Source organism: Primulina eburnea, chromosome 12, assembly GCF_022965805.1.
Source record: "Primulina eburnea isolate SZY01 chromosome 12, ASM2296580v1, whole genome shotgun sequence".
NCBI classification, from domain to species: domain Eukaryota; kingdom Viridiplantae; phylum Streptophyta; class Magnoliopsida; order Lamiales; family Gesneriaceae; genus Primulina; species Primulina eburnea.
The window spans coordinates 2118852-2133092 of NC_133112.1; the positions used below are offsets into that span (position 1 = coordinate 2118852).

General features: G+C 34.1%; 3 protein-coding genes and 1 pseudogene across 3 annotated transcripts; 2 read left to right on the top strand and 2 right to left on the bottom strand.

The window, feature by feature from the left end:
• The first annotated feature begins 715 nt into the window (after positions 1–715).
• Positions 716–3487, top strand: LOC140807453 (probable mediator of RNA polymerase II transcription subunit 26c; annotated as a pseudogene).
• Positions 3488–5495: 2008 nt separating this feature from the next.
• LOC140808335 (uncharacterized) lies at positions 5496–7953 on the top strand. The gene is made up of 4 exons (XM_073165430.1): positions 5496–5835; positions 5960–6075; positions 6533–6928; positions 7741–7953. The coding sequence occupies exons 1-4, from the start codon at positions 5700–5702 to the stop codon at positions 7813–7815; spliced, it is 723 nt and encodes a 240-aa protein (XP_073021531.1). The 5' UTR covers positions 5496–5699; the 3' UTR covers positions 7816–7953.
• Positions 7954–8046: 93 nt separating this feature from the next.
• On the bottom strand, positions 8047–9535 carry LOC140808334 (uncharacterized). The gene is made up of 2 exons (XM_073165429.1): positions 9328–9535; positions 8047–9047 (listed from the first exon to the last, which is right to left on the bottom strand). The coding sequence occupies exons 1-2, from the start codon at positions 9467–9469 to the stop codon at positions 8125–8127; spliced, it is 1065 nt and encodes a 354-aa protein (XP_073021530.1). The 5' UTR covers positions 9470–9535; the 3' UTR covers positions 8047–8124.
• A 1106-nt stretch (positions 9536–10641) lies between these two features.
• On the bottom strand, positions 10642–12695 carry LOC140807225 (protein BYPASS1-LIKE-like). Its single transcript, XM_073163984.1, has one exon. The coding sequence runs from the start codon at positions 12014–12016 to the stop codon at positions 10850–10852; it is 1167 nt and encodes a 388-aa protein (XP_073020085.1). The 5' UTR covers positions 12017–12695; the 3' UTR covers positions 10642–10849.
• Between the last annotated feature and the right edge of the window lie 1546 nt (positions 12696–14241).

A 14241-nucleotide genomic window follows, 5' to 3' on the forward strand; every position in this document is an offset into this window, starting at 1 on the left:
TTGTGTGAGACGGTCTCACGGGTCGTATTTGTGAGACAAATCTCTTTATTTGTGTCATCCATGAAAAAATATTACTTTTTATGCTAAGAGTATTACTTTTTATTGTGAATATCGGTGAAGTTGACATGTCTCACAGATAAAGATTCGTGAGACGGTCTCACAAGAGACATACGCTTTAAAAATCTATCGTAACAATGCATATGTGTTAAAAAAAATATAATTATATAAATTTAAAAATGAAATAAATTATTTAATTACACAATTTTGACAAGAATGTTTCGAATCAGTTTTCAAAATATAGTTTATAATACTATAATTAAATATGTCATTTTAGTAAATTCATTGCTTATGCCTAAGAAATTCGAAAGTCAAAAATAAGAAATGGCACGATTCCCTATCCCCTAAAAGTTTCCAACTCTAATTGTAATGTAACAAGAATTTTGTAAAAGCATTAGTGCTCCAAATGATTATTTATGACCTCGATTACTACCATTGACCAACTACTTTCTCAATTTGGTTAACAACAATCTTATCTTTCGATTTAATGTACAAATATAGCCCACCAGTGTACCTGTAAGATAAATAAAAAGTTGAATTCAGTTATGGGCATTTAAGCCATTTCACATAAGTTGAGAAAATGGAGCCCAAAAGGGACAAATCCCCTGTAATTCTTGAAAAAAGTGGCCTACGTCTACATGTCGACTCTCCATTGCACTTGAACTTGTTTGCTTCCGTCTAAGGTAGAGCCAATTGATCGCTCGCAACGAAAACTTTACCACTTGCATTTAAATACATCCAAAATACACCCGTGCTTCTCCTGCCGAAACACAACCCAAATTGGTCCTGTTTCCTCAGCTTCAAAGTTCAAAGTACAGTGCTCACGGAACATCATTCGAGAGAATCAACAAGAGTTAGGGATATATTGGAACCCGTTAGAGTTCTTGTTTATCATGAGCTATTCTCTGTTCTTAGCCAATATTTTGCGCTGTTTCAAGAAAGTTATTGCAAGAATCTTGAACTGAAAGACAACTTTTTGAAGAGATCTTTTATTAAGAATGGATTTGGATGAGTTTCGTTCTTTGGTAGTGGATTCAGAGTTGGATGTTTGGACTTGGATTGATATGGCAATCTCTTTAGCATCAGCTGATCATGAAAAAGAGTTGAAGAATCGAAGAGACGGGATCATTCAGAAACTTTATGCACCAGCTATTTTCCAAGTGCCATAATTGTGAGAATCACTTTTTCAGAGGGCCAAAGTGCAATGGTACAGAACCTGTAAGCCATGAAACTCAAGAAATGAGGGCGTCAAAGAATGAAGTGCAAGAAGAGGAGGAAGAGAATGGTATCGAACTGAGAGAGATTCTTGAAATCAAGAATCTCTTAGATTCTTCCACCCAGGTTTCCCATCTTTCAAAATTTATTATTTAATCGAATGTGCTTTAAAGTTAATATTTTTAACTTGTAATTTGACGAGTTATTGGGAGTCTATTAAATTTTATTTTTTTGTGACTGAATTTTTAGTCCGAGGGGAGTTTGGTTGGCCTGCTTCAGAGGCTAGTGGTAATGAATATCACATTCAAAGAACTTAAGGTGACTTAATTAATTACTATATCAACGATGTTTAATTTCCCTTTTAATCGTTTTCTATTCGATATTGGTTATCGGATTATTAAGATTATATGTGCACATTTTTAAGGCAACTGACATTGGAAGACAAGTGACTCGACTGAGAAAACATTCATCCGATGAAGTTCGTAGGTTGGTGAAAATCCTCGTCAGGTTTGTCTGAGAAACAATGGGTTTCCATTCTTCAAGAAACAGCTGCACCATATTCTTTAAATCTTGGTGGTTTGTGTTCCAGGAAATGGAAGGACACTGTTGATGAATGGGTGAGATTAAGTGTAACAGAGGAAGAAATCACTCCATTCAACGGTAAAATCAAGAAATTAATTAGTCTCATTTGCTCGCATACTACGTATAATATATATAATTGGTCTAAATCTATATATTATATTACATTATCCTACTGAAATGGAACAGATGATAACAAGTCACCACCCCATCAAGCTCAAGTACTCAAGAACAGCATTCAAAATGCACAAAATGGTTCAGTTTCTTATTGTTCGACTCCAACTTATAAGGTCAGAATCATCATCTTTTTTCCCTTAAAAATCATTTCCAAGAAAAAACTTGATTTCATTGCACTGAAGTGGATCATTTGGTTTGGTTGCTGTGAAATAGGAAAAAGTGAAAGATTACCAAATTGAATCAGATAACTTGTACGCGTCATCTGCAAAGCGCCTTCATGGAAATCATCAAGAAACTCAAACTGGTATTTTTGAGTTGAATATTATATAATAATATAGTGCTATAAAGTAAATAGCGAGTTTGAATGGATTTTTTTTAAAATAATTTTCAAGTTCATATCTGGGTTTATGATATTTCTTTAGTCAAATTTGAACAATCAATATTAACTTAGTTTTATAGTTTATATGATTAAAAAAATTGGAATATATTATGAAAAAAATTGGTTAGACTAATTTACTAATTATAAAGATAATCACACGTGAAAATTAATTTTATTAGTTTTTAATCATTATAGTATTTAATCAGTACTCATTGTGTAAAATAAAAATAATAATTAGTCAGTCCTTTATTCTTTCCTTTCTTATCCCTTAAATTTTTTTTTTTGCATGAAAAATTAAATTTATGTAAAAAAAAAAAAACTAAGTAACACCAGAAAATTTTAAACTTTATCTTTACTTTTTCAATTTTAATTTAACTTTTTTAAAAAGAGTATTTATATATATAAAAAATTGATTGAGTGACTCAAAAGTGAGTCTAACTCTTTTCTTGATGGCTGATGTATTATATTAATTTATGTGTATACGAAGCCAGAAGACAAAGAACAGAGCAAACAATGAAGTTTGACAGCATGCCAAAATCCAAGAAAGTCGCTATTACCAACAACGGAAGAACCAGCACTCTACCAGTAAAATTCTGCTGATTCACCGCAGAAATTTGTCATCATTTACGCCGGCGGTAACATTAACTCTTCCTAATTACCCTACATTTAGTTCAAAATCAGTAATTTGGTTTTATATATATATTTTTTGGCTTTTCATTAATTGTTTGATATTTTAAGCAGATTATGAAGTGCGCTGTGCTAGCTGTACGTGAAAAAAGTGGGAGAAGAATGCATTAATTTGATTTGAAGCTTCACATGTGGCTGCAATAAAGCTAGAATAATAACGATAGTACGTAATAATGAGATAAAAATTAAAGATTATAATATTTAGAGAAGGTCAAGGAGGAGTATAGTACATGTGATATTGTTCGGTGGAGTTGGGAGTGGGCAGATGCATTGCTTTCAATAGTGGACAAATAGCTGCAGATTTGTATAGTTCTAGGGGGGCACTACAACATGCAGCAAGTGTGTTATTCACCATCTTTATAAAATTTAATATGAATCTAAATCGTTACGATATCGCATTTTTTGAATCCATATATGTTGTTTCGTATTTTTTCCTTTTTCTTTTGTGGGTAACGGAGAAACTCGCGTCCGCGCACTAAATAAACCGAGTGTGGAGCTAATTTTATGAAATTTTGGCAAGTGAAAGTGTTATGGTCAAAGAATACTATTGATGCCTACAACACTAAGAAGGACAACATAGGCATCAAATGCTTTAAGAATATAGTTTGCAACAAGACAAATTACATTGACTAGTGGAATCCCTTTTGTGACCATATATGCATTGCCTTTTCACATTTTTGTTTTTTTTTTGGCAATTGGGTAATTTAGTTGAATGAATCTTTCAAAGATGGGTAAATAATAATGTCAAATAAATGGTTTTTGACAGCTACCGATTAGGTGAGGATGCTAACTCAAAGATTTCAAGTCAAGTGTAAATGGATACAAGGGCAAGACTTTGAAGTCCAATTTGTCATTTGGATACATCAAGTTCAAAATTGTTTGGTCCAGTTCACTGTCTTAAAAAAAGATCCTTTCTTTTATATTTATTATCGATAAAAATTTAAATAAAAATAATATTTTAAATAAATAATTTAAAAATTATATATATTAATATATATATATATAACTTGATTTAAGACTTGTATATTACCTACAGGAGACTTTCGAATTGTAGAGATCGACTCAAATTACGATAAAAATCTAGAGAGCCGAAAGATTATTTGAAGTGGGCTGGTGGACAATTGGGCCTATTTGGACATTGTAGACTACGCATATTTAAGTTCCGTCCATTTTGTAAAGTTCACACACTCAAAAGAATCTAAAAAGACTTTTTTAAAATTTTGATTTTATCATTATAAAAATAATAATTTTATCTAAAATGCCCTTCTAACAATTCTTTTTCGATGAGATTTTTAATCCTTCTTAAATTCTCTAAATAAAATTATATATTTTTTTCTGTTACAAGCCATACTTCGAATTTTTCTTGATAAATAATGTGAGATGACTACATTCCATTCCCATTAAATGATAATTTATTCTCCATATAATAAAAAAGCGTGTAAAAATCTGCTAAAAGTAAGATAAAAATCTAAAATGGATGGTAAAAATAAATGTATCGAATCAAGTTGAATATGCTTAAAAAATAATGTTCAAATTTGGTTCGAAATAGATATATTCGAGATCGAAATTGATTCGACACAAAAAAAGTTTAATTTTTTTGATTGAGTTTGATTCAAATAAAGGTTGAGTTCGAGTTCATCTCGAAAGATTCTAACATATTTGCGAGATATATATATATATATATATATATATATATATATATATATATATATATATATATATATATATATATAAAATAAAATATTGAAGCCCATGCGCGGTTAATAAACAAGTTGAACAATATAATTTAGGCTCAAATTTGGTTAAAAAAAAATTCGAATTTGATGAATTCAAATATTTTTTGAGTCAACTCGAAAAATTCGTGAATTGATGAATCATGGCTACCTATTCCATTTCACAAATCACATACATCGTGATTCATCAAATACTAATACAAATTCCAAACTCCAGAAGAAACACTTCTCCTCGCACCCAATTTAAGTTTCGAAGTTCACTTTTTTGGCATGTTTTCTAGTATTTGTTTTGGTCCATAGTTCTTTCTTTTATTGGTGTTTACTATGTAATTTAGAGTGATCCCCCACGTACAAGGCTGGGTTTTTATGTCTTCAAGACACAATCAGACTGGACATTTACACGTGTTCTTTTGTTTGTTTGTACGAATGCACCTTTAATATTGGGTTTTTAAACACGCAAATATCAAAATTGGGATATTCAGAGGATTTTAAATTTTTGTCAAAATGTACTCGTAAAGAGAGCATAGATTCTGTTGCCAAATACGTACTCGAGATTCATACTCACGACACTAATGATTTAAGAATGATAATCTCCATCACCATTGGCATGAAAAGGTAATTGAATTTTAATCTTTTATTGTTATCTGAAATATTAGTCATAAATATACTGTCTCCATTGTCCTGTCAAGCATTTATATACTTTTACTGGATAAAGCTCTGCAGTGCTGTCTATACAAGCCTGGCAACTCTCTAAGCCCGCACAAACACGCATTTCTTTCAAGTTTTCTTTGTTGAATTCCTCGACTTAAAATTTCAGTTTTCACCATAACTGTTAAGTGTTTTTCTCAAGGGAAAAGAACCCATAAAATTTCATGGGATTTTACTCCATTTTGATCTTCATCTTCGCTTTTGTCACTATACTGTATCAAATCTCTGAGTCGGCCACAGTGGTGGTGACTGGTAGTTTGGACTGGAAAAATCCACAGGTTCAAGTTGGAGACTCTGTCAGTAAGTTTTTCTTGATTTTTCTTACGCAAGCTGGGAACTTTTTTAACTGTGGCTACTGGATATTTTCTAGAGCAAGATGCAGTAAATGTGAAAAATGACTTTCAATTGCTTTTTGTCTTGCAAGTTTTTCAGAACAAATATGAGTACAAGCTCTACGTTTTCCAGAACCAGAAAGCCTTCGGTCTCTGTAACTTTACCCAAGCTACATTCTTGAAGCAGCCCAATTCTACATCTTACACAGTAAGGTTACACTTTCTTCTGTGTGTATTCATGTTCATTTTCTTGTTTAGAGTTTAGAATTCAATTTTGAGTTGTTTAAGCATAATAATGGGCCACATGTATGATTTGGATTTTTTTATACTTCCAATCTTTGAGGCTCTTTGTCTGGATACTTGATTCTTAGTGTTTGTATTAATAGAGAAGTGACAAATTATGCTGTTTCCATGTCGAACATAATGTAACAATCAGGGATGGTTTCAATTTTTTTTTTAATTCAAGCGCGAATGTTCCCTTTACAAGAGCAAACATTGTCTTCACATTCTGGTTTTTTCATTCCTCTGACAATATTAGAAAAAAGTTGCGTTCGGATAATTACAAGACATTGCAGTATAAGTAGTTTTGTATCGTCTAAATTTTGTTTAAACGTCGATCTGCAAATTGAATCGTAACAATTTGTGAACAACTGTGCAAATTGCAGTGGCACACCTCTCGTGCTGGCTTCTTCTACTTCTCCTACTACAATGGCTCAAACAAATTATGCCAACAAGGTCAAAAGTTGGCTGTAAAGGTCTCTTTGCCACCAACTCAAAATCATGGCACCTCCCCTGAGCTGCCACCACAAATGGCAGCTCCCCAACCTAGTTCTGGTGGGGTTGTGGCATCTTCTCCAGCATTTCCTTGGCCATTTCAGCCCCGAGAGGCCACATCTCCTGGCCCTGCACCCGATTCATCTATGACTGCCATTAGCCCAATGGGGCCAGAGGAAGGCATCCCATTTATCAACAGCAATCCCGTGGTGCCTCTGCCTACCGGTGAAGTCGACTCTGCTACTATTCGTCCTTGGTCTTCATCTGGTGATTTAAGACCTAAACAGGTACTCTTAAATTGTTAGCCTTATGTATTTTTTAAATTTTGGTGGGTTTTGTGTTTGATTCTTTAAAAACTAGCCTGCGAGCCTCCCTGCCTTACTAAGGTGGGATTATTGGATAAAAGAGGAAAAGTCTATTCTGAAGCAATATAATTTTGCAGAAACTAATATTAAGATTGATTATTGACTATTGACCAGAAATACCACTTTGTAGCTTGTGGATAACATCAATGCTTTTAGCTTTTGGAGTATCAAAAGAAGGTGGTTTAATGCAATTAATTCTCTACATGAAACACTAAATCGTGGAAAATTTAGCTCATTCTAATCTACTCTTTTATTATGCAGTAAGCAAACTATTCATGTAATCTTATGGTAGCTAAGATCTTGTAATATATGGGGATGATATTAAATGAATCTATGCATCATGCACATGCTTTCACCGATCCGTTGTAAAGAACTGTCTAATATATGTGGGATGATAAAAAAGAATTTATCTCCTTTTAGTACTTTCTCTTGATATCGAGCACATTTTTGTTGCCATTTGGCCATTGCAAGCCCATAAGATATAACAAGGTAGTCTGGAAAAAATAAAAAAAATGAACATCTTTGCTCCTTTTTATAAGACATTCCTATTTTGCGATAGTTGAGGAAAGTTCAAATATCCAGCATGGACATTAATGAAAATTGTTTGTATAGACACACTAAGTTTTTTGTGCTTTGATTTTCCGTGTTGAATTTGATAATGACGCATGTGCAATTTGGTAGGTGATGGACACTGTTTTTTGTTGGACTGAATAATATGTTTTGTGGCAATGCAGGTTGTAGGATTTTCCACCTTGCAACGAGCTTCAAGTTACATAGTTCCGATGCTCCTGATAGGCTTGAGAAATTGAAATATATGAGTTCATCAAATCTAAAATGACTTCCAAGGGTGGTGATAAACCATGCGTTAGATAACTTTACTATGGAATGTAGTTGTCATCTTTGTTGCTTGACACTTTCAAAATGAAGTTTACTTGTTCCCTCTGTTATATTTCTTGCCTTTCGATGTTATACTGCAACGCCAGAAGTCTGATAAAAGCATATTCTGCATTCGTCTTCACAGTAAACAGGTATGAGCATAAATTTAAAGTGCCTAAGCAAGCTTAACATGTCATCAATGGAGAGCAAACACGATTCATGATAATTTATTTATGTAATTATCAATCTTTCCTCTTGCTAGTTTGGTTCTTACTTCTGATAACGTGGATAACAAATACTACAAGTGACAGAAGTATTGCCGATCCTGCTGCAACAATGGGTGTACACATTTTGCACCTTTTACTCCCCTGTTTTGGCACTCCCTCCTCTCCTCTTCCAGCTTCAGCTTCTTGAACCTCTTCTTCTTTGGTGTGTCTTTCACTTTCTTTATCTTGAATTTCTTCATGTTCATTTTGAGCTTCATTTTTCACGTGCATTGTACCCAAATCAATTTTAGGCTCAATTCTTTCTCGTGTATCATCCTCTGTGTTCTCATTTTTCAATTCTTGTTTTGGCATATCAGTTTCCGCACACGGAACTTTACTTTGTTCTGATGGTAAACTGTTTGTTTCCTTGGTAACTACTTTCCCATGAAAGCCGTTTTCATGTACTTCATCTTGCTGACGATCTCCTCCTGCTTCTGATCCAAGAACCGATTTAGTTTCTTTTTTAGGCATCTCTTCTTGAGTTACTTCATTTTCTCCACTATCTTCTTGCTCCCCGGATTTTGTAATTTCATTGTTTTCTTGGTCTGATGTCTCGTTTTTTGCAACCTTTTCATCCCAAATCTGCAAATTCCCAGATCCTTCTCTACCCAGCTCAGCTACTTCTTTAACTTCCTCGACAGATATCCCCTGAATTCCCTTCACTTTCTTTGGCATGGAAATGGTTAAAGTTGATTCATCGTCATTATATTTGGCTTTAATCATGTCCAAATTCACATTTGCAGGAATTCTGAAAGCTTTCTTGAATGCCTTTGTCTCAGTATCCTTCTTATGCACTTTCCACCCCATAATCACGGTCTCTTTTACCTGCTTTTCACCGCTTACTGTGATGAGAGTCCCGTCCTCGTTTATGTCGATCTTTATGTTCCCTCGCCTGTAACCTGAAATTTTTTCAATCACAGTTCATAACAGCGGTGCAGGTAATCAATCATCTTTGCTCAGATATATTTTTGAAAATGTTGAGTTAGAGCTCGAATATTTACTTTTTTGGGTGGATTTTTGTATTTGTAATATAAAGAAAGTGAAAATTTTCCACAAAATTTATCATTTAAAGTTAAAATCTATGAATATGCAATTTGCAACTTTGAATCTCGCTTATAATAAGCTCCTGAAGCTCTTAGAAATCAAGAAATAAAATAGTAAACAAAATGATGAAAGAACCGTGGAGATGTGAAGTGAGTATGAACATGGCTTCTGTTTCTCGGGACAAGAACAGAGGACCGGCGCGGTCGTTAGAGATATGAAAGTCGGAGGTGAATTCATCAGCAACTCTGGCAAGTTTGATCCCTAATTCCAGCTCCATTTTGGAATCGCATTAGTTGGGGACAAGGGCTATGTATTTTAACAGAACATAAAAAGAGTATATAGTAACAAGCAAAGAACTTATGCTTTGCTTTGATGAAGTTGCCAATGGAACTGTGAAAAAGCCAGTTGCTTTGATTACATGCTTCCATTGGTTCTGTCTTGGAGATAAGAAATTTCATTTATCAAATTTATTGTGTATCTTCACATATTAATTTTCTAATTTTAAATTTTGTCCAATTTCCTATCATAAGAAACTTGAACAAGAATTTTGATGAGCATTTCACAAAAAATACTCGTAAAATTTCAATTTTATTTTTTATTGAATGAAGGCATGCAGCTATCTTGTCATATGCTTGTTAGGCGGGCTTCCATTTTTTGAATGACAATTTAAAAGCTGGAAATGGAGTTGATGGCCCCAGAGGCTATACTAGAGTAAAATGCATTGTTGATTCTAGCCCACGAAAAACAACTTTTAGCATTTAAAGCGCTGTATTGTCGCTACACCTAGAGACGTCCTCTGCCCATCTTGGCCTCTCAAGTTTGTTCAGTAACTAGGTCTTCCACATGCCAGCCATGTTTCTTCTAGAAATCGAAAGGGTGTTGAATTTAGAGCTCAAATATTAAGATATTTGATTCTTTGTCTTTTCATTAATCGTCACGATCTTGCATACCGATGCAAGTGGTAGTTTATCTAGTTCAGAAAAAGTACGATATTAGAATTAAGACAACGGGGAGAATCATCACGCTAAGTAGTCAAATTCAAGAACTGAGATTAAAATAAGTCGAGCTCTGTTGGCATAAAAATTTAGTCAAAAAAGTTAAACGTGTAGGTAACGTAAAGCGGAGGATTGTTTTTTTATATGGCTAAAAATAAGTTTTCTTCGTCAATTTTAATTCATTTAATGCTGACAAATACAACTGGTTTTCAAAAACTGCCTGGAACTATTTACAGAAGGCTCCCAATATTTAATAATTCAGAGACTCTGTTCCAAATTTATATTCCCATGTAGTGTTTCAGAGTATATCATCGACATCTGTAGCAGGAAAAAAAGTGAAGTCCGTGGCTTCATCATGCATAATGATTGAATGAGACGCGAATAAAATGTAATGACAGTATGACACCAATGCTATCAACCATCCAACGTAAACATAAGATGGCCACACACCAGATAAAGCAAATTTACAGAATAATTTTATTATACAAAAGCAAAGATCAAGAGCAAAGCATCATGGACACCATAAAGTTCAATCATTTAACCTAATTTCTTTACATAAAGATACTTTGTTGATATCAAAACGCTTCTTATTCAGTTATTCTACGCAAGTCAGTTCCATTGCCCGAGATTCATACAACACTTTCATGATATTCAAAGATACATCAAGTAGGAGTATTTGCTCGGCATATTGACTCAAGGCCCTCGGTCCGGCTTCGCACGATCCTATGGAACACTTCTCTAACTTGGCGTTCCAACGGATCCAGTCCATCCTTAACAGCTTCATAAACTAATCCTAATTCTTGAACCCTTTGCTTCACTTCTCCTTCCTTTTCCTCATTCAATGGGAACTGGATCGAATCAGTCAATTCATTCATGTGCCGAGTGCATATCTCAATATCATGAATCTCCTTCATCAACCCACAAGCATTTCTTCTGTCCCGTTTCTTTGAATCCTCCAAGATTCTGTCACGGAGGGAAATTATTGGAGCGGCCCAAAGTAACTGCTTTGGCACAACAAAATGTGTTTGAAGGCCACGGTCCTGACAGGGGATTGCTGCCACTAGCGCCCACATCACAAATAGAAGCACATAGTTCATAGTGAAAACAGCCACATTTAGTCCATTGGATGCAATATCATTCGCTCGTGGAGCCACCAAATTGTTGCTAATTGATTGGAGCTGCCTAGCAGCAGACCAAGACCTTGAAACGCCCCACGAGAGTGATCTGAAATGAACAGAAGACCTCTCCCTCTGTACATTATTGCGACCAAAAGATCTGTTTCTATGTGCGATAGCCGTGTTTGATTCTTTTTCATCAAGCATTCCAATGACCAAATCAATTAGTGCCTTCTTCGCACGGCGAAACTGACCTTCACCAATGCTCCTTTGGTTACCCAGCGCACACAAAACAATCTCCAGCTGTTTCTTCCACTGCTTGATCTGCTCAATCCCATCACGGATAGCATTACAAACATCCAAAGCCTTTACGCTCCTCTCAAAGAACTCCGAAATGTATTTGTCCATTGGAGGTTTATTCAAACAGGCCTTGTTGTTGAAGACGATCACTCTGAATTCCTCCTGACAGCACAGGAATGCGTCCAAAAGTTTCCGAATCCATGGTATTGAGAGCAGCTCATCGGAATCTGCTGCCGCCAAATCTTGGAATCTTTCAGCTACTTGCCTCTGAAAGGCTACTAATTCCATTTCTTGAGCAGTGCCTTCGTGTGGAGACTCCATGGAGTGGACCTGATCACGGCGTCTGCTTAAAATGGAAAATCCAAACGGTGAAGATAACGACGAGGACGACTCTTGAAACTCTGTCGCCGGCATCTCTCAGATTAAATATAACCGAAAGACTGAACGTTCAACAAAAATCTTGAAGAAGCACACTGAAGATTAGACTCAAGGGACCAGTTACAATATTAAAGATAAGAACTTTCGATTTTTGGTCAAAACATAAATAAAGTTTGCTCAAGCGATAAATTCTGGGGAAAAAAGGCACACAGCTCAGCTGACGATACCAAACACACATATAAAATCTTGAATTCTCACAGGCACAAGACTGAATAGGGGTAAATACTGGGAATAAAAAAAATAAACAAAGCTGAAAATCCAGACAATTAGGTAAGCAGAGAATACATATGTTTCCTTCCTCCTCCTCCAATAAACGAAAATTAAGTCAAGGCCAGAAGAACCAAGATTGAAAACATCACCAAAAAGATCTAAAAATTGATAGAAATGTAAAACGAAGACGTTAAAATATCACGAAATCTTCACCGCAAAACTACCGAGATCACACAAACGCACGCCAAAAACTCAACCTTTACGTATTATATGAACATCCCAGTAAACTCAAAGATCAAAATAACAGAAAAGAGGATTATAGGATCAAAACAATCCGACATAGTGAAGGAGGAGAGAGCAATTTTGAAAGGGGATATTTTGAAACCCTAATGAAGAGGAGTGGCTTATATTGGCGAAGATTTAGACCGTGCATTGAATGCCTGTTGTCAAAGGGAGCGAATATTCATTTATCTAGAGGAATGGGTCTCATCTCCTAATTTTACCGTCATCCAAATTCCACATACTTTGATTTTTCTGAAAAATCAAAACAATTTAATCTTTTTAAAAAATTCACACACTAAATTTGGAAAATATTGTCCAATCTATCAATTATTAATGTGTGTTCGCGCGTGTATATATAGAATACGCGCAAGTATATATAGATGTCACTCACTCATTGGATGTTCAATTTTTCTATATTTCATCATATTTAATGGGTAAGTGATATCTCATTGGTGTTCACATAAATGTGCACGATAGATGTACAACATATCAAAACTATATATATATATATATATATATATTAGAATTATTTATGTCTAGTTAGAGCTTTGCACAGTAGAATTTGAAAGACATAAATTTTATGTATTTAAGAAAAGAAAATTTTGACATAAAATAGAAAATCTCGAGTAGGGTGAATGAATATCCACAGCCCACAGGTCTAACTATGTGACACCTGTATGGCATGCCATTATATCATAAATATTAATATTTTAATATAAAAATTAATATTTTTTTTTTGTATTCTTAAATATCTGTATTATAAATTTGACTCATTACATCGTTTCATATTATTTTCATGAAGTTCAATTATTACTAGTGTCTACAATCGTTGCAAACTTTTTGTTAGCGAATGAAGTAAAAATTATAAAATTGTTTTATTATTTCTGAATATAAAAAAAGTTATATAATTGTTGTGGAAAATAAAAATGATACATAAAATTAGTTGACTACGTGCGAAAGGTAATTGGAGAGCGATTGATGGTGCACACGTGGGCCGATGGTGAGCTGGGTCTTGGCTGGAGCTTAAGCTTGGGACACGGCCCACTCACGACTAAGTCCATTGCAGCAACAACCCTTCATCTTTACAATTTTTAATTTCACATTTTGATACTAATAATGCCTATATTTCTATTGTTAAAAAAAAATCCTATATTTCTCCAGAATAATTATTAAGTTTCAAAATTTAAATATTTTTCAGATTGTAATGATGATTAGGTCTCTTATGAGACGGTTTCACGAATCTTTATTTAGTGAGACGAGACAACTCTACCGATATTCACAATAAAAAGTAATACTATTAACATAAAAAGTATATTTTTTCATTGATGACCCAAATAAAAAATATGTCTCACAAAATGCGACTCGTGAGACCGTCTCATACAAGTTTTTGTCAATTATCAGATTCTTACTGCTACATCTATATGAAAGAATAAATATATTTTCGCAATTTAATTATGTACTATCGATTATAAATTTATAATATAAAACTATATATATTTATATATATATATATATATATATATATTTATAATCTAGCTACAACTATGTCGCATCAATCTTTATTTTGAAAGGGTTATATGCATCGAATTGGATGGATTGACTTTCTTTATACATCGTTTTTATTATATTTTAAAAAAATGACTTGTGTCCATGACTGCCCTTGCATGTCAAATACTGCTGTTGACATTCGATCTTAGTTGTGGCATAAT

What these genes read in the sequence shown, in the direction of transcription:
- LOC140808335 (XM_073165430.1), top strand. Translation starts at nt 5,700, where the DNA reads ATGGGATTTTACTCCATTTTGATCTTCATCTTCGCTTTTGTCACTATA. An exon ending in TCAAGTTGGAGACTCTGTCA is followed by an intron (nt 5,836 to 5,959) that starts GTAAGTTTTTCT and finishes TTGTCTTGCAAG; the next exon opens with TTTTTCAGAACAAATATGAG. An exon ending in CCAATTCTACATCTTACACA is followed by an intron (nt 6,076 to 6,532) that starts GTAAGGTTACAC and finishes TGCAAATTGCAG; the next exon opens with TGGCACACCTCTCGTGCTGG.
- LOC140808334 (XM_073165429.1), bottom strand. Translation starts at nt 9,469, where the DNA reads ATGGAGCTGGAATTAGGGATCAAACTTGCCAGAGTTGCTGATGAATTC. An exon ending in ACTCACTTCACATCTCCACG is followed by an intron (nt 9,048 to 9,327) that starts GTTCTTTCATCA and finishes AAAAAATTTCAG; the next exon opens with GTTACAGGCGAGGGAACATA.
- LOC140807225 (XM_073163984.1), bottom strand. Translation starts at nt 12,016, where the DNA reads ATGCCGGCGACAGAGTTTCAAGAGTCGTCCTCGTCGTTATCTTCACCG.